This window comes from Phodopus roborovskii, unplaced genomic scaffold, assembly GCF_943737965.1.
Source record: "Phodopus roborovskii unplaced genomic scaffold, PHOROB, whole genome shotgun sequence".
Lineage (NCBI taxonomy): Eukaryota > Metazoa > Chordata > Mammalia > Rodentia > Cricetidae > Phodopus > Phodopus roborovskii.
The window spans coordinates 19,966,280-19,989,589 of NW_026126460.1; the positions used below are offsets into that span (position 1 = coordinate 19,966,280).

At 50.8% G+C, this 23,310-nt stretch overlaps 1 protein-coding gene across 4 annotated transcripts in view; it reads right to left on the minus strand.

Annotated features, from left to right (window-relative positions):
- The window catches only part of Tns1 (tensin 1), a 170,060-nt gene that overhangs the window by 131,077 nt on the left and 15,673 nt on the right, over nt 1-23,310 (minus strand). For 2 of the 4 annotated variants that reach the window (XM_051190445.1, XM_051190444.1), the window contains exon 1: nt 19,135-19,185. The exons of 1 other annotated variant lie outside the window; for it this stretch is intronic. In XM_051190445.1, coding sequence (XP_051046402.1) covers nt 19,135-19,170 — 36 coding nt within the window. In that variant the 5' untranslated portion in view covers nt 19,171-19,185. Of the gene's footprint in view, nt 1-19,043; nt 19,086-19,134; nt 19,186-23,310 lie in introns of those variants that run through there. One more of the 4 variants, XM_051190447.1, reaches the window with a different exon arrangement.

Consider the following 23,310-nt stretch of genomic DNA (forward strand, 5'->3'; position numbering starts at 1 on the left):
GTCATACAGGCTAAGGGACCCCTCTGGAGGTCCGACACCCCTGTCCAGTTAAGGAATTAGAAGGTTCTATGTCAAATCTAGCTCTCTTGTCTCCTCTCTTCATGGGTAAGTGGCATAACAGAAACATGGTCCCAAAAGCTCCAGTCTCTTCCTTTATAACCACTGCACAGTCTCCCAACTGACACCAGTCCCCGGCTCCCAGTGTCAAGTGCGACGTCAGCTCTCCCTCAGTTTCAGGAGCTCTGAGCCCTCAAGCCTTTTCTCTCTCCATCCGTCAGCTTTGACTTCTGTACCTTTCTCGTCCAACTGTTCCTTCTTCTCCCTACCAGCATCCAAACACCCCCAAGCTTACCACTTTCTCCTCCATCAACCACATGGCTTGAGTGGGAATGCCATGACATGATCCGGCACTTCTGGCTGGAAGCTAGCCAATGATGCCAAACTTCAGCAGCTCTAGGGTACCCTCTTTGTCATCTTCCGTGCCGTTTCCTCTGTGGATTGTCCTTTCTTTTTGAAGTCAGGGTCTCATAGGCACAAGCTGGCTTTGAACTTTCGATGTAGCCAGAGACGATTATCAATTTCTAATCCTTCTGCCTGGAGCTCTTGAATGCTGGAATTCCAGGTGTGCAGCATCGTGTGTGGTTTATACAGTGCTGGTGACCGAAGGCACACAAACCTTCACACACACTAGGTGAGCACTCAGCCACCTGAACTACATGCCTGCCCCTTAGTGCAGTTTCTAGGGCCACTGGGTGAGGAATCTTGCTGTCCCGAATTCTGGACAGGACCCTCTTTGAGAAGAAATTATGCCCTGACCTCCGTGGGCTCTTCAATAGCCTTCTCCTGGTCCTACTGGTTCTGTCTGTCATATGGCCCCACCTAATTGTAGGACTTAATTTCAAACCTTTATCAGGGACAGGGTGTCTGGGATGACAGCAGTGACGTGGGAGGCAGCACAGAGAAAGAAGGTGACGCACCAAAGGCCTACAGGGAGCAGCTTCAGAAGTAATGAGCAGCCAGCCACCTGAGATGCAGGCTTAGGACTGGAGAGGGAGGTAGAAAATTAGCAGGGACTTCAGCACTCACGGAACCTCCAGGGCCATTATGAGTAACTCTTCTTGGGCCTCCCCATATCTGCACGCCTGTGACCAGAGGGAATGCAAGATGCATAGCAGCAGCTGGGCTAAAGGCATACCTTTAGTCTCAAGAGGCAGAGGCAGGCCGAGTTCTGAGTTCAAGGTCACCCTGGTCTATAGAGGGACAGTCAGGGCTACACAGAGAAACCCTGTCTCCAAAAAAGTCAAATTGATACTAGAAAAAAAAAAAAAAATTCCACCCTCCAAGAAGGACTAGGCTGGCCTCCTCTGTACCTTCCACATTTGTTCCTGGACCTCCCAGGTGTTGAGTGGGGGAAGGGCAATTCGTATTTTCCCTTTCCTTTCTCTACTTTACCCAGCACCCAGCTCAAACATAGTACATTCTCTGTGAATGTGAAATGAATGAATGGGGGGGGGGGGCGGTTGCCTGATGGATGGTTGGTTAGTAAGTGGGTAAAGGGGACACTTGAAACATCTAAGTGTTGCACAGCACTCCGACAAGATAACCAGGCAAGCATTTATCTCTGAAGCTGCACAACTACAGAAAAAACAAGCCTGTGAGGATATGGGAAGCATACTGATACACGAAGGCCCCAGACGCCTCCTGCCCTCCCCCAGGTCTGCAACAGCACAGGGGCCCCTCTGCAACGCCAGCCCTCCTCCAGCTAGCCAGGCCTTTGGAGGTTTCTCTCTCCACCTCTGCCCAACAGCAGCCCTTCTTCCCCAGCCAGCCTGCCTGCTTCCACACCTGAGTAGAACCTTGGACTCGGCGAGCCCCTAGAAAGATACCAGAGGAAGTCAAGGAGTTGGAGGAGTTCCGAGGAAAAGCTGGCTTTCTTTGTGGTTTCCAGGAGCTATCCTATAATAAAGGCACTTTCTGAAAAAAGCTTGCTGCCCCCCTCTTCTTCTCTTCCTCCCCATTGCTTCTCCAAACTGCCTGGGTCTTCCCTGCCTCCCTTCCTCTAGGCCCTGATGACCAAGGTTCCCAGGGATTCCCAGCCCCCCTCAAGCCAGCCTTGCCCTTTCCCTCCTCTCTCATATCCCTAAGCCTGGATTGCACATCTGGTTCCAGTTGTGGTTGGTCCATTCAGGGGCAGGCCTGGAGGTTTCTCATAAAACTGAATAATAACCAGTGTTGGAGCCCCTTAGAGTAGGGGGAAGGGAGAGCAAGAGACTGAGTATGAGGGCAGGAGATGGGGTGACAGGGGAGGCTAGGAGACCAGGCCCCAGGAAGGAGCTGGCAGTGCCTGGCACCTCACAGAGCCCACGGGACGCTTGTTAGCTGAAGATGGGCCATAGAAAGATATGGCAGGAAAGCTGGGAGAGGGATACAAAGATGGGGTCACAAAGCAGCAGGGGAGAAAGGCAACGGAGCTGTGGGTGAAGCAACAGAAAAGCCATTGAGAAGAGCAGCGAGAAATGAATGCCCCATGTCAGACCAGGTTCTGAAACAGCCAATTCCATTGGAAGGACAGGGGACAATGGTATGGAACAGGGGACAAAGGACACAGAAGCAAAGAAATTTGCAAGGACAGAGATAGGACACAGATGGGTCAAGACCCAATGTGCTGGATGCAGTGTCCTGGCTTCACAGTCCCAGACCCACAATGGCAAGTCATCCCAGAACTGTCTTTATATGTCCCTTCATTGCACTTTAATCAGTACCTAGTGACTGTCTATAGGGAGGCTTTCCCTGACACCCTCCCCGGCCCCACACACACACACACACACACACACACACACACACACACACACACACACAATTAATTTCTATGGAAGTTTCAGGGAATTCTGGGAAGTGGCTAGGATCCTGTCTGTTCTTACACCTGAGTTCAGAGCCCTTCTATAGGATCAGCCAGCAGCTGAGTATAGACAGCTCTGTCACCAAAGAGCACAACTGGGAACTCTGGAGGAACTTGGTCTGTGCCCCCACACACACACAACATCCTCCGAGTCAGATCAAATGCCCCTATATGAAATAGCAGCACCGACATCTTCCCGGGCAGGGAAATCACCCATTCTAGCACCTGAGCCCCACTCGAGGGCAGGGACCGACATGCAGGTCCCAAAAGGAGGGCACACTTGGGTCTAGCTCTCCTTCCCTCAAGGGACTTGGGGAAAGAGACTGCTCTGGGCTCTGACTTATGAAAAGCTCAGCTGGCTGCAAGCCAGACCCCAGGATCACCCTCCACATCAGTCACTGTCTGTGCATTCGAGCTGTGCCCTCCCACTGGAGCTAAGAATAAGTCTGGACTGTCTCCCAGGAGGCTTTCATCAGTGTCACCCCTGAGAGACATCTTGCCAGGGCCCCTTTAGAGGAACCCCTGAAGTCACATCCACACCACTGTCCCCAAGAGTCCCTTGCTTCTTCCCTTCCAGATGCTGAATCTTCACTTATTTGCTCCTTGGAGCCACCACCCAGCTGTATTTGCATCTTCTTTACATATATTTGCATCACCTCCAGGAATCACACTTGGTGAGAGGACTGCCCTAGTTCCCATGGACAGCACCATCAGGAGGGGCACTGGGAAGCAGCATGCCCACTCTTCTTCCCCATACAAACCTCCCTTAAGCCTGCCTCAGTTTCCAGCTGGAGAAGCACTTGAGTCGTGCAACCTCAGGGCCCAGGGTAAGTGAAGTCTTTGTACCTCCTAGCTATAGCCTCCTCCCCCGTCCTCTCTGATGGCCTCCAAGGCCCCCGGATGTTCTTGGGAACACATTTCTAAGCCGACATTTGTCCTTGGTAGAAGTCACTGCATATAAACCCCTGGTCTCCCTTGAGAAATTCAGCTTTAAAACTAGGAGGCCCCCAAGGGTCTCCCTATCTCTAGAGCAGGATTCCTCATGGGCATACCCTCCCCTTCTCCCCTCCCCTTCTAGCAAAGTCTGTTTGCCTGATCCTGGATCCTTCTAGGGAGCCTAAGACCCCCCCCCCTTCACATAACCACGCCACCCCTAGCGCCCAAGTCTAAGGAACCTGGACTACATGGGTGGAGGTTCCCAGCTCCAGGAAGGTATTGGCAGAATCACGGTGACATTCTTGGAGATGGGAAGCCTAATGGATTCCTAGCCAGCATAGGGGGTGCTGATTAATAGATCAATGTCAACTTCCTGACTTGCCAAAGGGCTCTGTCCTCTGCCCTGGCTTGTTCGACATACTTATCAGTAATGAGACTGAGATGTGGGAGGGACGCTCAGGGGGTGGAGCGAAAAAAGAACTAAGACTCCAAACTGAATAAAAACACTGAACTGACTTTACACATGGGCCAGAACTAGGAAGGGAACTTTCCTCTTGGTCTACTGCCCTCAACAATGACTCCAAATAACAGACATTAATAATAATTCATTTCAGGAAAAGTCATAGATTTAGGGCAAAGAAAAGCTCGGTTTTGCTAACAGTATGATATGGATGCTCATTATCAGAAATATAGAGTTTGGATCCAATGACATGAAGGTTCCACAATGCTCCATGTTAATCATATACCTGCACAAAGTCAGGCTCTCTTCTATGCCCTTGTGTTCTTATCCAGTGGATATGTACTAGAGTCACCAACGTCTCATAAATGTCCACTTAGCGCAAGGATCCCACTCGTGTTAGATGACAAAAGGTGAAGACACAGAATCAAATATGTGAAGGTGGCCTTGGGAAAGTGGGGCGAGGAGGTCTCCCCTCCCACCACCAATATCTGTGAACCCCCGGGAACCGGGACCTCGTCCCAGTCCCCACTGACTGCCCAAGAGGCAGGAGCAGCTACTGCGAAGGGGACTGTCCTGTAATGTGGCCAGAGCTGTGGGCAGTGGCCTCTGGGGAGTGTGCTGGCCACACCACAAACTGACCTTTAGCCAGGCTGGCTCCTGAGCAGAAGGGGGAGGGGCGGTCCAGATGGTGGCTGAGCACTTGGCTGGCACATGCTGTCCCAAACAAACCATTGCAATAGCCAAATGGCCTCTCACCTTCAGGACTTCCACTGGTCTCTTCTCAGTAGCCCTGTGAGAACTGGCCCTGATGGACACCTCTGTCCAAAGTCTGAGGTGACCCACTGGCCCCAGCCCAAGCCCTTGACGATCCTCTCTTCCTTCCTCTGCTCCCTCCCAGTTCTCCTCTGGTGGCTGGCATAGTCTCCACCGTCCTCGCTCTCAGGCCTTAGCCACCTTCCCCTCACCCCACCCTTCCTGTCTCAATATGACTCTATTCCCTCCAGGGTTCTACTCAAGACCTTGCTGACTGGATCTCCCAAGCTACTGCAGGTTTTTATTTTGTTTTGTTTTTTAAGTAAGATCTCACTTTTGGGGTTAAGGAGAGTTGGAGATTTCCCTCCTGAGGACTTTGTTTGGGATTACAGTACACAAAATAGTCACTTCCCTACACCTTGAACTAGGATGCCAGCTCTCCTGACATGGCAGATCAGGGAAACCTGGCCCTGGCCTGACACTGGAGAGCAAAGCCCAAGCTTGGATATTGCACAGACTGCCTCTAAAGCCTATCTGCCTATTTAGGGGCTGTGTGACTCCAGGCAGGTTACTTAATTGCTCTGAGCACTGAGTGTAGGGTCTGTGATAAAGCAGTCCCCTATAAATGTTATCTTTCCCTATATCCTCCCCTTTCACAGACACTATCACCACCCTTACCCTGCAACCATTATGTGAATATATATATACATATATATTTATTTATATATGTATGTATACATATATATGGAATATATGTGGAATGCACGTATATGGAATGTATATGGAATATATGTATACACAGAATATATACAGCCCCTATTTAATGAATGCCCAAATGTACCAAGTGCTTTTCAGATGTCATTCATTCTAAGCCTCTCAACAGTCCTATTGGCCCTAAGCATGACAGTAATCAACTACCCAAGACTTGGGAAGTTGAGGCAGGAGGATCATGAATCTGAAGTCAAACTAGGCTTTAGTAAGACCCAGATACACTATCAAAATGGCAGGGACTTCAAGGATAGACAGGTTTATTTCCTGTCCACTGCAGGACCCTCTTTGGCCCAGCAGAAGCTCAAACAGTCTCTGCTCACCCACAGCATCCAAACCCATCCTCTCCCCAACATGGGTCCAATGTGTACAAACTGCTCTAGAGAACAAAATTCCTGCAAAGCTTCACCAGAAACCACGCCTATGCACACACATGCACACTGTCTCCAAGGAGAGTTGTTCCACCGGCTGGACATCCCTGCTCAGCTTTCTTAATTTATGGATCTTCCCACACTCCCAATGTTCAGCTGTCCCTCTGGTTTGAACCTGCTCCAGTTGGCCCTTGTTCATTCATTCATTCATTCATTCATTCATTCATCCATCACAGACTCTGAGAGTTGCTTGTGGAAGGTCAGGCCACCAAGCAAAGCCAGAGAGAGCCACTGTCCTCAAGGCACACTTGGTCTTAAAGGCAGGAGACCCTGGAGAAACAAACACACAGAAACCAAGCCACACAAAATAGCACAAGTGGTGGAAATGTGAAAGTAGCCTGGGATGGAGGGGTCCCTAAGATCTAGAAGCCCCTTAGACAGGTATGCTGATATACACTCACCACAAACAGTAAGAACCAGGCAGGGGTGGTGTACACCTTTAATCCCAGCACTTGGAAGGCAGAGGCAGGCAGATCTTTGTGAGTTCCAGGACAGCCTGGTCTACACAGTGAACCCCTGTGGAGGGGGGATGTGGGAAGGAAGGAAGGAGGGAGGGAAAGAGGGAAGGACCGACGGACAGACCTGTATGAGTAAGCTTATGTTTGAGTCTGTCTCTCCTCACCTGAATGTGGACAGTGGCCTAAGCTCACCTTCACAGATGAGGAACACATTGATGGCTCAAGCCACTTGCCCAAAGTCAGTAACCATGAGACACCAGACAGACAGTGGTAGTGGGACTTGATCTCCAAGACCAAACTCTCAATTTGGTGCCACATAATCTCTAAAGGTGTCAGATGTCAGATGGAGCATTAAGACGCAGTTCCTATACTAACTCCTGCTTTACACATGCACACACGCACGCATGGGCACACACACACACACACACACACGTGTATGCTCACACTCTGTAAGCAGTGGCCCATCCTGGCAGTGCCCAAACTCTAGATCCTCAGCTTGCCCTTCCACTTGATGAGTTGATGTCACCCTCAGACACTTGACTCTAGCAGGCTAGAGGGCGAATGAGATAGTAAACACCTCCACCCAGCAGGTGGAATATGGCTCCTCATGTCACCAGTGAAACCACAGATAGAGCAATAGGGTCCCCAAATTCTAGAAGATGTTCACCATGCTCACCCCAAGGCCACCCAATCTGAATTCAGGCCAACCCTACCCCTATCAGAGGAAGTTGAAATTGAGGTCCAGGAGAGATGAATAAGGAGTCCTAGTGGATACAAGGAAGGAGCTCTCTGGAACCTTAATCCAGAACAGAATAAAGGCCTCTGCACTCTGGTCTAAAGATGAGGAGGTATTTATTGGTGGCACTTGTAATGGAAATAGGAGCCTCAAATCCATGAGAAGCAATGCAGCTCACAGTCCCAAGATGGATGAGGACACTGGGGCCCCAGAACCAGCACATTCCTGCCTTCTGCAAGAGAACCAGAACGCAGCTGGCCAGAAGAGGCAAAGGGACAGCAGCTGGAGTCCCTAGTCTGGGTGCTCCTCCCCAGGGACCCTGTGGGTGATTGCTTCTTGGAACATTGTGTTCAGGCTGTGAGTCTTGGCTGGAGTAGTCCCCACTGGCATGTCTCCAGCTGCCTGTTTAATAATGTACAGCCAACCAGCCATTAACTGCACATTTTAAAAAAATGTCAATGGTTGTTTTTGTTGGTTTGTTTTTGGGGGGCTGTTTTGTTTTGTTTCCCCCTCTGGGTAGCTAGTAGTGCTTGTGAAAAATATGTTTCCAGGGGAGGGCTGGCCTCCAGTGCCATTGCAGACCTCACCTGCCTCTGTTCTTCCCCCACCCTGGCCCACTTTGCCCAGGTGCCAAAGTACCTGCTCACCTCCACAGTGCTGGCGACACCCTGGCCTGCTCCCTAGAGACAGAACGTGGGAAGTTCTGGTAGAGCTGAGCCAGGACAGAGGAGCCAGACTCTGAGGGGGGCCCAGTGCTTCCGAGGAATTCCAGAACTGTCTGGTCAGAGTTGGGAGCAGTTGGCAGCCCCACCAGGTGTGAAGAGCTAGATGAGCAAGTTCTCATGGCCTGGCCTGGGGAAAGGGGCAGCGATACTGGGACCTTCTCCGTGGGCCCTTTCCCTGGGCACCCGTTCTATTCTCTATTTGTGTTGTAACACACAGTAGATCCAAGGCTAGAAGGAAGACAGAACCAGTGCCAAAGCTCTGGGGGAAGCTGTGTGCTGCACACAAAGGGTCTAGGCTGTTGCAGCCTTGAGCCTGGGAGAAAGCCTGCCAAGATCTCCTTACTTCCCCAAGCTAGTGCTGTGCTGCCACCCTGAAACCTGAGCAGGATGGTGCAGCATGGTGCATGGCAGCCAGGAGCACAGCCAGGTTCTTGTAGCTCTCTCTTCTCTGGTGTCCCTGCAGCCCTCGGCCATCAGACCTCATGTCTTCTCTGGACCTGTGTCTCCTTGCTATAAGCAGACATCCCTTACCCTGCCCAGGAACCCATGCCAGGAAGTAAAAGGGTCCAGAGCCAGAAAGTAAAAGGGTCCAGAGCCACGGTGGTGATGAAAATGATAGAGCGGTGGCAGAGGTGGTGGTGGTGATGAAGATGAAATTGATGATGAAGATGGAAGTGATGATGGAATGGTGTGGAGATGGAGGTGTGGAGATGGGGTGTGGAGATGGAGATGGAGATGGAGGTGGAGAAGGAGGTGCAGATGGAGGTGGAGGTGGAGATGGAGGTGGAGATGGAGGTGGAGATGGAGAAGGAGGTGGAGATGGAGGTGGAGATGGAGGTGGAGGTGGAGATGGAGGTGGAGGTGGAGATGGAGGTGGAGGTGGCGATGAAGAAGGAGGTAGAGGTGGCGATGGAGATGGAGAAGGAGGTGGAGAAGGAGGTGGAGATGGAGGTGGAGATGGAGGTGCAGATGGAGGTGGAGGTGGAGGTGGAGATGGAGGTGCAGATGGAGGTGGAGATGGAGGTGGAGATGGAGGTGGAGATGGAGGTGGAGGTGGAGATGGAGGTGAAGAAGGAGGTGGAGGTGGAGATGGAGGTGGAGAAGGAGGTGGAGGTGGAGAAGGAGGTGGAGGTGGAGAAGGAGGTGGAGATGGAGGTGGAGGTGGAGGAGGTGGAGAAGGAGGTGGAGGTGGTGATGGAGAAGGAGGTGGAGATGGAGGTGGAGGTGGAGATGGAGGTGGAGGTGGAGGTGGAGAAGGAGGTGGAGATGGAGAAGGAGGTGGAGATGGAGAAGGAGGTGGAGATGGAGGTGGAGGTGGAGAAGAAGGTGGAGGTGGCGATGGAGAAGGAGGTGGAGGTGGTGATGGAGGTGGAGAAGGAGGTGGAGGTGGAGGTGGAGGTGGAGGTGGAGAAGGAGGTGGAGATGGAGGTGGAGGTGGAGGTGGTGATGGAGAAGGAGGTGGAGATGGAGGTGGAGATGGAGGTGGAGAAGGAGGTGGAGGTGGAGAAGGAGGTGGAGATGGAGGTGGAGGTGGCGATGGAGAAGGAGGTGGAGGTGGAGGTGGAGGTGGAGATGGAGGTGGAGAAGGAGGTGGAGGTGGAGGTGGAGGTGGAGAAGGAGGTGGAGGTGGAGGTGGAGGTGGCGATGGAGAAGGAGGTGGAGGTGGAGAAGGAGGTGGAGGTGGAGATGGAGGTGGAGAAGGAGGTGGAGGTGGAGGTGGAGGTGGAGGTGGAGGTGGCGATGGAGAAGGAGGTGGAGGTGGAGAAGGAGGTGGAGGTGGAGAAGGAGGTGGAGATGGAGGTGGAGGTGGCGATGGAGAAGGAGGTGGAGATGGAGGTGGAGGTGGAGAAGGAGGTGGAGGTGGAGAAGGAGGTGGAGATGGAGGTGGAGATGCAGATGGAGAAGGAGGTGGAGGTGGAGGTGGAGGTGGTGATGGAGGTGGAGGTGGAGGTGGAGATGGAGATGGAGATGGAGGTGGAGAAGGAGGTGGAGGTGGAGGTGGAGAAGGAGGTGGTGATGGAGAAGGAGGTGGAGGTGGAGATGGAGGTGGAGAAGGAGGTGGAGGTGGAGGTGGAGGTGGAGATGGAGGTGGAGATGGAGGTGGAGAAGGAGGTGGAGAAGGAGGTGGAGGTGGAGAAGAAGGTGGAGGTGGCGATGGAGAAGGAGGTAGAGATGGAGGTGGAGATGGAGGTGGAGATGGAGAAGGAGGTGGAGGTGGAGGTGGAGGTGGTGATGGAGATGGAGATGGAGAAGGAGGTGGCGATAGGAGTAGCGGTGGGGATAATGGTCCAGATGGAGATGGTAGTGATGGGGGTGATGAAGGAGACAGAGGTGGTAGTAGATGTGACAGAGACAGCAGTGAAGGTGGTACTGAAGTTTTGAATGTGTTCCACACAGTATACTGTGTAGACTTTTCCAGTCAGTCTATCAAGTAGGTACTGTGACCATCATTATGATACTGACGAAGAAAGTGAGCATGTGCAGGTGAATTCACTCACCAGTGTCATAAACTGATGAGTGACAGAGAGAGGCCTTAGAGCAGGGTGACATCAGGGCCCTTTCGTTTTACCTATGTTCTTTTGAAACTGACTCCCATGTGGCCTAGACTAGCCTTGAACTAGTCCTCTGACTGAGGATGATCTTGGACTAATGACCCAGCCTCTCATCACTAGGCCCTGTGGAGCCCCCAAGTGGCTGACATTCATCCACAGCCACACACTTTTAAATAGACACACACACACACACACACACACACACACACACACTCATTGTGGCATGCATTGCAAGCATAAGAACCCACATGCTACACATTGAAACTCACATACACACATACCTGCACACAGAGATATGGTAAACATGCTCACATACATGTTCATGCTCATGCACAAAGGCATGACACTCACAATGTCTGACACAACGGCAGACATGCCCCCACAAGTACAAGTGCACACAGACACGTACACAGGAACCATACACCCATGCATACCCACTCCACCTACCGTCACACAAACATGCCTGAGAGTTTTATCCTCAGTGGCTGGCCAGGCTCGAGCACCCACAGGCTGTCTGGGCAGGCAGAGTTGGACAGGTGTCCAACATGCCCTCAGGGGGTTATTCCTAGGCGAGAAGGCTGCCGGCTAATAATACCACAGTGCATTCCTGACCGAGATAAGCAGCCCCAAGCATCCCCGGCACGTTCCAGCCTCCATGTCTCACCCCTGTGGATTCCACCCACCCGCAGTGCTGTCCTGGGCCAGCACAGGAGCCGGCGCCAGGACACAGATACCTTGGCAAAGGACTGCCACAAATCCTCTTGGCTTCTCCTTCTCCGGGGTCCCTGTTGAACCTGCCCAGGATAGGACACACATGCAGGAAAGGAGGGAAGAGACCTGCACTCATGGTCTATGGGAGGTCATTCTGTCCCCCACATTCTACTGATACCCTATTATACCACCTCCAGTGCCAGGGCAGAGCCAGGGCTCAGAAAGACTATAGGAGCCACTCCCACATGGGGTTACAGTGTTTGTGCCATGTCCTCCTCACCATAGCCCAACGCCACTGTTGTTATTGTAGCCATTCCTCTAGCGACAGTGAAGGAAGGCACCCAGACTTTTCCCAGGCCTTCCTGCTTCTCATGACCTCAAACTTCACTCCTTCCTACCTAGCCACTCTTGACAGACCGGACAGGTGAGGAGCAACACTCTTTCTGGTGAGAAAACAAACAAACAAACCTGTTTGTTATAGCCCCAGGGATGCATGGGCTCAGCCATGCAGGCCCTTGTAGAGAACAGCTAATCAAATAGCAGTTGCTGGGGCTTGTTTGGGGACCTTTGGAGCTGCCTCAAGGTGGAAGGTGTCCCCAGAGTAGGACACAGAAGGACATAACCTTCACCCCCACCCTGTCTCACCTCACAAGCCCCAGAGTCCCAGAGAGTCTGGAGGAAGCCTGGGAATTAGGAAGATAGGGCTCCTCCATCCATGGGAACAAGGAAGAGGCCCCAGACAATGAGCTGGGCTCTGGGGAACAAGGCAGAGTTTAGGGGCGCCATGAACTACAGTACCCCCAAGGGACACAATGGGAATGGGATAATGGAAGCACAGAAAGTCAACAATAAGAAAAACGACAAACACCTAAGGACGACGAAGAGACCAGCCAGACCTAAGGGAAGGAGAAACAGGGAGAGGATGGAGCCTTAGTTCTATGGAGAGATACCTACAGGTCTCTGTGACCCTCAGGCAGCCTCTTTCCCTCCTGTTCTCAGGCTGATCTAAGATCTGTGACTCTGCACACACACAGAGACACACAGACAGACAGACAGAGATACAGACAGAAAGGAAGATACTCAAATATCAAGCATCCCTCCTGTTAAGAGAGTTGAATCTACAGATGCCCTGATACTTCTCAGGTAAGGGCAGCACAGCCAGAGAAGGGTGCTAGCTTCACCAAAACTGCCAGGGGTGGAATGAGGACCTGGGTTTACCCACGTCCTCAGTTTCAAAAAAAAAAAAAAAAAAAAAAAAAAAAAAAACAGTAACAAGAAGTGATGCTTACTGGGCAAGGAAAGGGAAAGAAGCAGTCTGGGGGTCCCCTGGAGGGTGACTTTCCCAGCTCAAGGACACAGATGAGGGGGATGGGGTAAGGGAGATCAGACAGCCACCCAAGCATGAGGGAGGCAGCAGGGGCAGGACTGGCAGTGAACTTACTCGCAGGGGCAGGGGAGCAGGCCACCACGGAAGCACAGTGCAAGGTGGGCTTCCCACACCATCCCCCTCCTGGCCAGTCCCACACCCTGCAAAGAAGCTAGCTGTGCTTCCCAGAGCTGACTGATCCATGGCCAGCCCCTCCACCACTGCCCACTGGCCATGCTCTGAGCAAGCCAGCATCCTTACATGGACATCTCAAGGACCGATGCTTACTGGATGAGCATCTGCAGCACAAGCTTCCCCTCCCTGCGGGCTCTCCCCAAGGTGCTGCTCTCCCATTCTCCTCAAGGAAAGCAGTCAAGGCCAGCAGGGAGGCTGGAGACAGGAAGGGGCCGGACATGGTTTCCTGATTTCACCTTTGAGAGTCTTTAGGGGAGGGGAGTAGAGGAAGGTTGGGAGGGCAACTGGGATTCAGGAGCCCCATGGGAGAAATTGACCTTGTCAATTGACCAGCTAGTAGTTAGAGGCAATAATGGCATTTTCCATCACAGTAGACCTAGGCTCCAACAAGCATCCTTTCCAAACCCTTCTGCCTGACCCAGAGCAAATAAGCAAGACAAGACACTCTTAAGATAATCAGTGAAAATTGAACACAGACCGGGTAGAGGCTGATCTCAAGTAAGTATTACTAACAATGTTAACTGTGCTAATGGTATTACCACAATGTTAAAATAAAAGGGCCTTATCTGTTAACAACACACACTGCAGTATTAAAGATGATATCATGTCTGGGGCTTGCTTTAAAAAAAAAAAAAACACTCCAGCAAAAAGTAAACAAATAAAAGTAGGGAGGAGAGGGTTTGGGAAGAGAAGAAACAAAAACAGCACCAAATCAATGGCTATTGAAGCAAAGAGAGCAGAGGCCATTGTAAGATTCTCGCTATAATAAATCTCTCACTTTGGGGGGAAAAAAGGAATTGAAGACTGGGGATGCATATTAGTTGGAGTGCTTGCCTAACATACATGAAGCCCAGGGTTCGATCCCCAGCACCGTATAAACTGGCCATAATCCCAGCACTCTGGAAGTGGAGGCAGGAAGGCCAATGCTGCAAGGTACTTGAGATCCTGTTTCAAAACCAACAACAATAAAAAAGAATGCATGACAGGCATGGTGGTGCAGGCCTTTAATCCCAGCACTCGGGAGGCAGAGGCAGGCGATCTCTGAGTTCCAGCCCAGCCTGATCTACAGAGTGAGTTCAGGACAACCAGGGCTACACAGAGAAACCCAGTCTCAAAACCCAAATTTAATTAATTAATAATTAAAAAGAGAGCTCTCACACAGACAGACAGACACACACACACACTTAAACAGAAAAGTGCACTGGATCCTATGCTGAATCTCCGGTACACAGAGGACATTAAAGAGAAACACAGTTCAACGATTTATTTTAATATTATGTGTTTAGAAAAAAAAATGCATTGCTAGGTGTGATGGCACACACCTCTAATCCCAGCACTCTAGAGGCTGAGACAGGAAGATCAAAGGTTCAAGGCAAGACCCCTCCCTGTCTTACACACACACACACAGCATGTGCAGGTGTGTAATTGTTGATCAAGTCCACGAATCCTATCCCTCAGAATGAGTGGAAAATTGAAAACCATTTTACAACACGATTCACTGATACCAGTGTGAAACAGCCACAGTTCTGAGGGGAAAGAGATATGCCTGGCTACAGCTGAGACACCCACAAACTCCCCTGAGTTCCCCATGTGGGACACAGTCAGGCTCCCTCTACCTAAGCCCTCATGTGCACCACAAACACGCAGGCATATGGCTTTCCCAGGGCCGTGGGCCATGCAGGGGAGACCAGTGGGTGGGCAGCTACATGGAAAGTAAGAAAGTAACTACAATCCCTGCCAACATTTATCCAGAGAGGCTCTGACCCAACTCTTCATCCATCCTCTCTAGTCCCCAAGCCTCTCTTAAAGAAAGATGCCATTGTAGCCATTTCACAGAGGGGAAAGTGTAGTGGAGGCAGGTCCCCGGGCCTGGGCAGCAAAGCTAGAATCTGAACCTGTCACTCCAATGGTTAATGAATCTTACAAGCAAAAGCCAGAAATCAGTGTGGCAAGAACCAGAGCAGGACTGAAGCAAGGACAGCATCAGAAAGATGACAAGAAGGCAGTCACCTATGGGAGGCAGAACAGGGAGAGGAAGACAGAAAGACTGGACCACACAGGCTGGGGGATCTAGAAGGAAGTGGCCTGTGGGAGGCAGAAGAGGGAGAGGAAGACAGAAGGACTGGACCATACGGGCTGGGAGAATCTAGAAGGCTATACCCACATGGAGAAAGTCAACAGAAAGAGGGAGGTTAGACCAGGAGCAGGACCGGAAGTTAGGAAGGAACGCCTGTGCTTAGTGCCGGAAATACACCAACTCAAGGTGAGAATCGGTTCCCAGAGCCTACTGGAAACACTAGCTGTTAGTCAGATGTGCCCCTTGAAGTCTCACGGGGAAACGTTGAGAAAGGGTGTCTTTATTGCACCCAAAGGCATGAGATATATCCTGGAAAGGCCCTCCTACCACTTGCTTAGATTCCTAGCCTCCCCTTATAGCTAGGGTGGGATTGCAGGGGTGTCCCATGGCTCTCAGCTCTGGGAGAGCTCACCCATCTCTTCTTTCATCCAATGCCCAAGGGATACCAGGCTAACGAGTCTTGACTCCCATCTTAGCATCTTCTCTCAGGACCATGGTCCTGAGTCTGGGTTGACCCAGGCTGGAGTAAAGCTAGTTTTGGAACATTAGCATCACTCAGGTCCTGTCACCACCCACTCCTTAGCTGTGTGATACTGGACAAGCAGCTTTACCTCTCTGAGCCAGCCTCGGGTGCCCCTTTGTTTGCCTACCTTTTTTTATTCATGCTAAACCATGAAAAAAAAATTTTTTTTAAATAGAAACTTTCTCATGGGATTATTTTTGAGAATTTGTTGACATGATCTATAGAAAGTGGTTAATATGAAACTTGGTGCCTGGATGCTTAATAAATAATAAGTATTTCTATTATTATGGTTAGTATTCTGATCTAGGCCATCTGAGACCTACCCTTGTGCTCCCCAGCATTCAAGGTCTCTGCAGAGACTGGCTGAGAGGACCCAGCAGGATGGGACAGCAGCCTCAGACTGGACCAAGGAGGCAGCTAGATGCTCTGAGGGTGGAGGGTGGTGGGTGGCCCTTGCCTCCTCAGCTCCAGGAATGTGAGGCGGCTGGCGGAGGGGTGAGGGGACATGCCTGGACGCTGAGGTCAGGCAGTGTGTGTTTTTATCGTCATCGTCATCCTCACATGTGAGCCAGGGAGGAGGGGGAGGGGACAAGAGAAGCAGCTGCAGGAACACTGTGTATGGCCACCCTATCCAGCCCCCTTCCATCCCTGCACTCCACAGCAGGGTCTGAAAGCCCCCATCAGACCTCTTTCACCTCCCCAGTTAGGAGGCTGAAGCTTCACACAGAGCCTAGCCAGGAGCAGGGCACAAACCATTTACACACACGCACACATACACGGCACGGATAAACACCACACACCGTTCATACAACAGGCAAGATTCCCATTGTTTCTGTCCCACAGATGAGAAAAACGAAGCTGGTACAGTCAAGCCTGCTGCCAAGAGACTCACAGACTGGAGTTTCATCTCCCAGTCACCACCCCTATCTAGGCTCTCAGAGGGACAGAGGGGTGGGCATGAAGACCACACGCTCTTGTGGGCAGAGCAAGCCTCCCATGCTGCTTTGCCCAAGGTCAGTACCAGCCATCAAGGACTCCAGGTCTCTCCGTTCAGCCCATCACTGCCCCTACGACACACATATCACCAGTGCAGGATGGCCCAACCCTCCCTTGGTCACCACCCCCAACACTCTAGAGATGTCACTGAAGAGGACCCAGCAGTACCTTGGGTCCCCTCAGGCTTCTCCCATAGGAAGGTCTGTCTCAGAGCTAAGCCAGCTCCCTCCTGTCCTCTTAGAGTATCCTCTGTGACCATCAAGAAAGCAAGCGGCTTCTTTTCAGTGATGAGAACCACCAGGTTACTCTGTGTGACCACGTCTGCTGTCGGCAAGCTTTTGCAACTCCAACCACCCAAAGCCTCAGTCCCCTCCTGCGTGAAGAAGGACCGCTGATACACCGTAGTGAGATGCTAGCTCATGTCTAGATGCTTGTGCCCCAGCTGGTGGGGTTGTTCTGGGAGGCCATGGTTCTTAAGCAGACGAAGGCAGGGTGGGAGGGTATACCACTAGGGATGTGGCTTTTAAGGCTAAGCCCCTGGTTCCTTTCTTGATCTCTGCTTCTTTGTCTAGTACAATGTGAACAGTTTCTGCTTCACAATACTGCTGCCATAAACAGATCTGTTCCACCATGTCTACCACAGTGAGCTGAAACCCTCTAAAACCAAGAGCCAAAATCAAATGTTCTTGCTTTGTGTCTCTCGGGTAATGTGATCACAGCAACATGAAAGTAACCAGTACAGAAATCGAAGTCCTGTGGGTGAGAGGTGAGGAGAGACATTTAGAGTTCTTCCCTTACATAGCATCTCTGTCTCCCAAGTTCCCATAGTACCTTTCCAGTCATGGGAAAAAACCAGACCCTGCAGAACTATAAGGAACTCTACCCACTTAGTAGGGCAACTGGCTCTCTTACTGGTCCACATACCAGAATGTCCCTCTGCATCTCGAGGTCACGCTCACCATCACTCAGGATCTCCCTCATACTTAGGCACATACACATGCACTCACCTGCCACATAGCCACAACTCCTGCCTGGGGTCTGTGGTTAACCACCTTGGTCTCTCTGCTTCCCTTTCCCAAACTGATCAGAACTAATAGACCACCTCAGCCCTCCTAAGAGGGAAGGGCATTCTAACTGGGTCCCCAGAAGGACTGTCAGCCACTCCAAGTTGGGGTGTCCCTTCCCAAAGCTGAAGATCCACCCTGTGGAAGGGATACTCTCATTTCCCTTCAAACATAGCCACAGAAAACCCTGCTGGCTCCACGCATGCCTAAAGTCAGCTGTTCTAGGGATGAAAGGAAGGACTGGACATGCTCAGATCCCACCTGGAAGCTAAGGTACACTGGACCTGAATTCTGTATTTCCTTTCCGAGGTGGCCCTGTATCCTGATCCCTTCCACTCTTGATGATACAAAACAGCTCTGGGTTTCCTTTATAGTATGGCGGGTAGGTATGATGGCGAGTCCAATTAACCTGGCAGACTGCATTACCAGGGAATGAATCCAACACAAACTGTGTGGCACTATAAAGGCACATTATAGATAGGAATGACACCTACTATCAGCAACATGGTAAGAAGGAAATGATCTTCAGTCATGCACCTGGGCCTCCTCCAGTCTGTTGGAGGATTCAGGAGCAAACACTGAGATGTTCTGGGGAACAAGAGGCCCTACAGCAGCCCTGTCTGAGTTTGTAGCCCATTGCTATGCATGCCCTACATTTGCCAGTCTGCAGTTCTGGGAAGCAGGTACCTTCAAATAAGCTCCTCTCGACAGATAGGGCACATGCATCTTTCTTGGGTATCCTGACTCCATAAACAGCCAAGCACTGAGGATTCCACAAGAAAAGCAGCATATGTGAACAGCTACCATAGTCACAAAGCACTGGCTATAGTACACCATTCACTGCAGAGTACACTTGCACCTCGCTGATTCCACACCCAGCTCCTTGCCAGCAGGACCTACAAGCCCAGTCCATCAGCGAGAACCAAATCACTGCAGAAATGGCCCAAAGCCACTCCTTTGTCAGCAGAGGTAGGAAATAAGCCAGCTTTGACTCTCAGTCCCCACATAGTCAAACAAGAGACTGCTCGCCTCTAATCCAGCCTTCCTCCCTCTGACACAGCTGCTGAGAGCTTACCACTTCACAAGACAGCCCAGTGCAGTCTTCCCAGGAAGGCCAGCAAGCCTTAGTCAGGCAGAAAATGAAGACAGTCTGAAGCCATCTTCAGACTCACAGCAGAACCACTGTAATAACCACAGGCATTTATCTGCCCTTCTAAGCATTTTTATATATGTATTAATTCAGTAGATTCTCACCATACCATGTAAGGGAAGACCTTCCACAGATCGAGAATTCAGATTACAAAGAAGCCCCATATCCCAGCTAGTTAAGCTAGACCTGGTCAGGTTAGTCTCGACCGAGGCTTTCCGTAATCATGCATTCAAATCCAGGCACCTCATGCCAACCTCACTGGCCATGACAGCACACTGTTAACTTTCCAGCCTATTTCCTCTTCTGTCCCAGCAGGCACACTCATGTCCATTACCGAGCAGTCCTGAGGATTGGATTCCGTGGATCCCATGGGCTCAAGGACACAGGATCTCTGCAAATGTGCCTGGTGGTAGAATCCAAGCCGTGTGAGTTTCCATGGACAGGAAGAGGCTGTTCCTCCCATCCTTCATGACCCAAGTGTGACTTGCCCCCTGCTGTGCCCACAGAGACTGGCTTGAACCCAGCCACCTCTGGGCACCCTCGCTTGGGTGCCCCAGGCCAGTGCCAATGGGAAAAGGCCAGGGCGTTAATCTGTGACTCGTTCTGTGTCCAAGGCATACACACCCCCTCTCCTCCTAATGGCCCCCCACGAACATCCACCCACCTGCCCACTGCAGCGGACAACTAGCCAAGTCATACATCAGCCAGACACCAGCACCCCCTGGGAGCCCTTAGCAGGGTAGAACAAAAAGAAAGAAGGACCAGGGAGGAAGCTGGCCAGTCAGCAGGAGACTGTAGGTATGTGGGTTGGCATTCTGTGGAGCCACCCCAATCTGCCACTGTGGATCTCCTGGGACCTGAGCCCTGTGTATGGAAACACTTTGTATTTTATAATCCTAGGATGTCAGGATGACGGCAATCAATGTCACCACATGTATGCTGGGAATTGAATGGAGCATTTTGAGAGCTAAGCAGGCACCTACTTTAACACTATGATACATCCCTCCTCACACACACACTCTCTCTCCTTTTCTTTCTTTCTTTCTTCCTTTTTTTTTTTGTTTTGTTTTGTTTTTTGTTTTGTTTTTGTTTTTGTTTTTTTTTTTTCAAGACATGTTTTCTCCATGTAGCCCTGGTTGTCCTGGAGATCCACCTGCCCCTGCCCTTGCCTCTGCTTCCCAAGCACAAGGATTAAAGGGGTTCTGAAGGCTGAGGAGCTTTTGGGAGCAGATCACTGACTAGCTGTGGTTCTGTGATTACAGACCTGGCGCTCTCTCTCTCTCTCTCTCTCTCTCTCTCTCTCTCTCTCTGTGTGTGTGTGTGTGTGTGTGTGTGTGTGTGTGTGTGTGTGTGTGTGTGTGATTGGGAAGCTGGTGGTTTATGGCACAGGCACACGCACACGCGCGCGCGCGCACACACACACACACACACACACACACACACACACACACACGCCTGTAATCACAGAACCACAGCTAGTCAGAAGGCTAGGGTAGGACACTGAGAGGTCAACTTACAAGAGTCAGTTCTCTCCTACTATGTGGGTTCCAAGGTTAATGGTAAGTGCCTTTACCCACTTGAGCCATGATGCCATTCCTTTGTGACCATTTTTACCCCAATAAGGAAACCAGATTTCAGGGGGTGAGTATGTGCCAACAGAACACAACTCATGTAAATAGAAGAGTCAGGACTCATCAATGTCTAAGGCCAGGAGCTCTAACCTTGACTACCACCTCTCCGGCTATTGGCCTGGGGAAGGGATTAAGTCAGTGACTTAAACCAAACCTTGGCCTCTAAGCAAAGCCTGCATGGAGGCCACCCGGTCTCAGGTTGTGACTCAGAGCCAGGCAGCTTCTCTCAGCCCAGTGGAACCCCAGCAGCCAGGACATTATAAATGCTAGCTGCCAACTTGTCATGCCCAGAAAATGGAAGTCCACCAAAAACCTCCATCCTACTCAGACTCAGCTGGTTCTGCAGATACCAAACCACCAGCCAGAAGCAACAGGGAGACTTGCGTGGACTGGGTCCCTTCACACTCCACTGATAAGAACGTAGTACTAAGTTACATAAGTAAACTTCTGCCCTCCATAAAGGAAAGAAAACTCAGGCACAGTGGCATATATCTGTGATCCTTGGAAGGTTAGGATGGTAGTTGGTGGGTGGGTGGGTGAAGTTGCTTTGAGTTCTGGGATATCCTGGCTAATACCATGAGACCCTGTCTCAAAATTGTAACAAAACCAAAAAAATATAAAAAGCAACTACAGAATGTGGAGAATGCACCTCCCTCCATTCTGAGTACAGTTTGACCTTGGTACTCAAACCAGACAAAGACACTGTAAAATAAAACTACACTCCAATATCTCATAAATACTTACCCAAACACCGGTAGATCTCATCCAATGACAAATAAGAATATATAAATAAATATATAAGTGTGTGTGTGTGTGTGTGTGTGTGTGAGATATATATATATATATATATATATATATATATATATATATATATCACTGCCAAGTGAGATTTGTCTCAGAAGACAAGGCTGATCCAGTATTTGAAAATCAATACTGTAAATCCTTATCAATGGGCTTTAAAAAGGACAAGGCTGTCTTCCTCAACTGCTTTTTCAGTATAAGTTTTCAAGACAGAGTTTCTTACTGAACCTGAACCTGGAACTTGCTGACTGGCTATACTGGCTGGTCCAGGAGCTGTAAGGACCCATCTGTGTCTGCCTCCCCAGTGCTGCAGTTAGAGACACATACCACCATGGTCAGCTTTTACTTGAGTGCTGGAATGCTGACAATCTGAGCTCAGGACCCCACATTTGTGCAGAAAGCACATCGCTGACTCCTTGGAGCTCAAAGGTGGAACTGGAGTGAGTCCTTTGGCATGGACATGGTCTTGTCCCCTCCTGGGCCTAGCCTGAGCACAGAAGAGAACTCCAGGGAAGCAAGCAGGTGAGAAGTCCTAGTTGCCCAGTGCTGGCTGGCACACCCAGGCCCCTGCTCCTTTCCTGGAACTCCCACTTGACCTGCACGGGACCAAGAGTATTTTGCTGGGAGAAGCCATGTTCTGGTGAAATAGGGCAGCAGGGTTCTGCCCACAAGCCCATCTGGGAATCGGGAATCCGGGAATCTGGGCCCACTCTTCTGTCACTCCCTACGGTACCTCTGCAGCTCTGTAACTGAAAAGCCATTCTAAAACTATCTTAAAATAGCACATAAAATACGTGGCGTAACATGAGAAAGCAAGGGGCAAAGAGAAGAGCAGAGAGGAAATCTCAGAAAGAGGGAGGTACAGGGCTGGAAAGATGGCTCGATGGTTAAAAATACTGGCTGCTTTCTGCAGGACCCCGGTTCAAGTCCCATGGCAGCTCACAACCGGCTCTGGCTCTAACTCCCTCTCCTGGCCTCCTCAGGCACCAGGCAGGCAAGCAGTGCACAGACACATGTGCAGGCAAAAACATCATAGACATGAAGTGAAAATAAATGTTTAAAAAGAGTGGGAAGCAAATGCTGATCATTCATTTAAAACCCTTGGCAGCAGAGAAGAATAGGGTGCAGGTAAGGACACCCCAAGAGGTACAAGGATGGGGGACTATGGGAGAATTTCAGCCTCTACAAGAACTGGAGAAGGGGTTTGCTGGGACCATACTGAGATTCCAGTCCCTTCTCTCCCACACCCTTGTTTCTCTCACTTGCCTTTAGTCCCCTCTCCCCAGGTAAACCCCAGTACAAAGCCACTGCACAGAGATGTGGGAGCCCTGCTGGCCACCCTTGCTAGGTGTCAATAGTGACTATGTAAAATAAGGCTAATAGGAGCCCCACCTGTCTCCCAGCCTGAGACTGAATGGGAATGTCTTGCATGTTGGGGAATCCTGTGCAAACACAGATGAGGAAACATAATACTGCATCATGAGAGATGCACTCTACCACCCTGGCAGCCTCCCTGAATCGCTTAGCCTGACCCTTTCCCTGGAGCTGCGGCCAGCTTCTGGTATAGTTTGAATCTTAGTATCCCTCTTGGGCTCGTTATCTATGCTGGATGCCCAGCTTATAGAGGGGTTCTGAAGGCTGAGGAGCTTTTGGGAGCAGATCACTGCAGTGGGCAATTCCTACCTGCAGGCTCTGCTTCTCCCCATCATGCCAAGTCACTACCTCAAGCACCCAAACCCTAACCCTTACCCAAACCCTACCCCTAACTCTAACCCTAAACCTACCTTTAACCCTAACTCTAATCCTACCCCTAACTCTAACCCTAACCCTTACCCTAACCCTAACCCTTACCCTAACCCTAACCTGCCCTCACCACCATGGTTAAAAGTGAATTCTCTCAGAAACCATGAGACACAATAAACCTTCCCTCCCTTAAGTAGCTTCTGTCGGTATTTCACCATAGCAACAGAAGTAACTAGCATGGTCTTAGCATGACTCCACTGTGAAGACTCCATGGGTGCTCCCCCTGGCACACAAGCCCACACAGTTCCTCCACGTCGCGGGCTGGGATGGAAAAC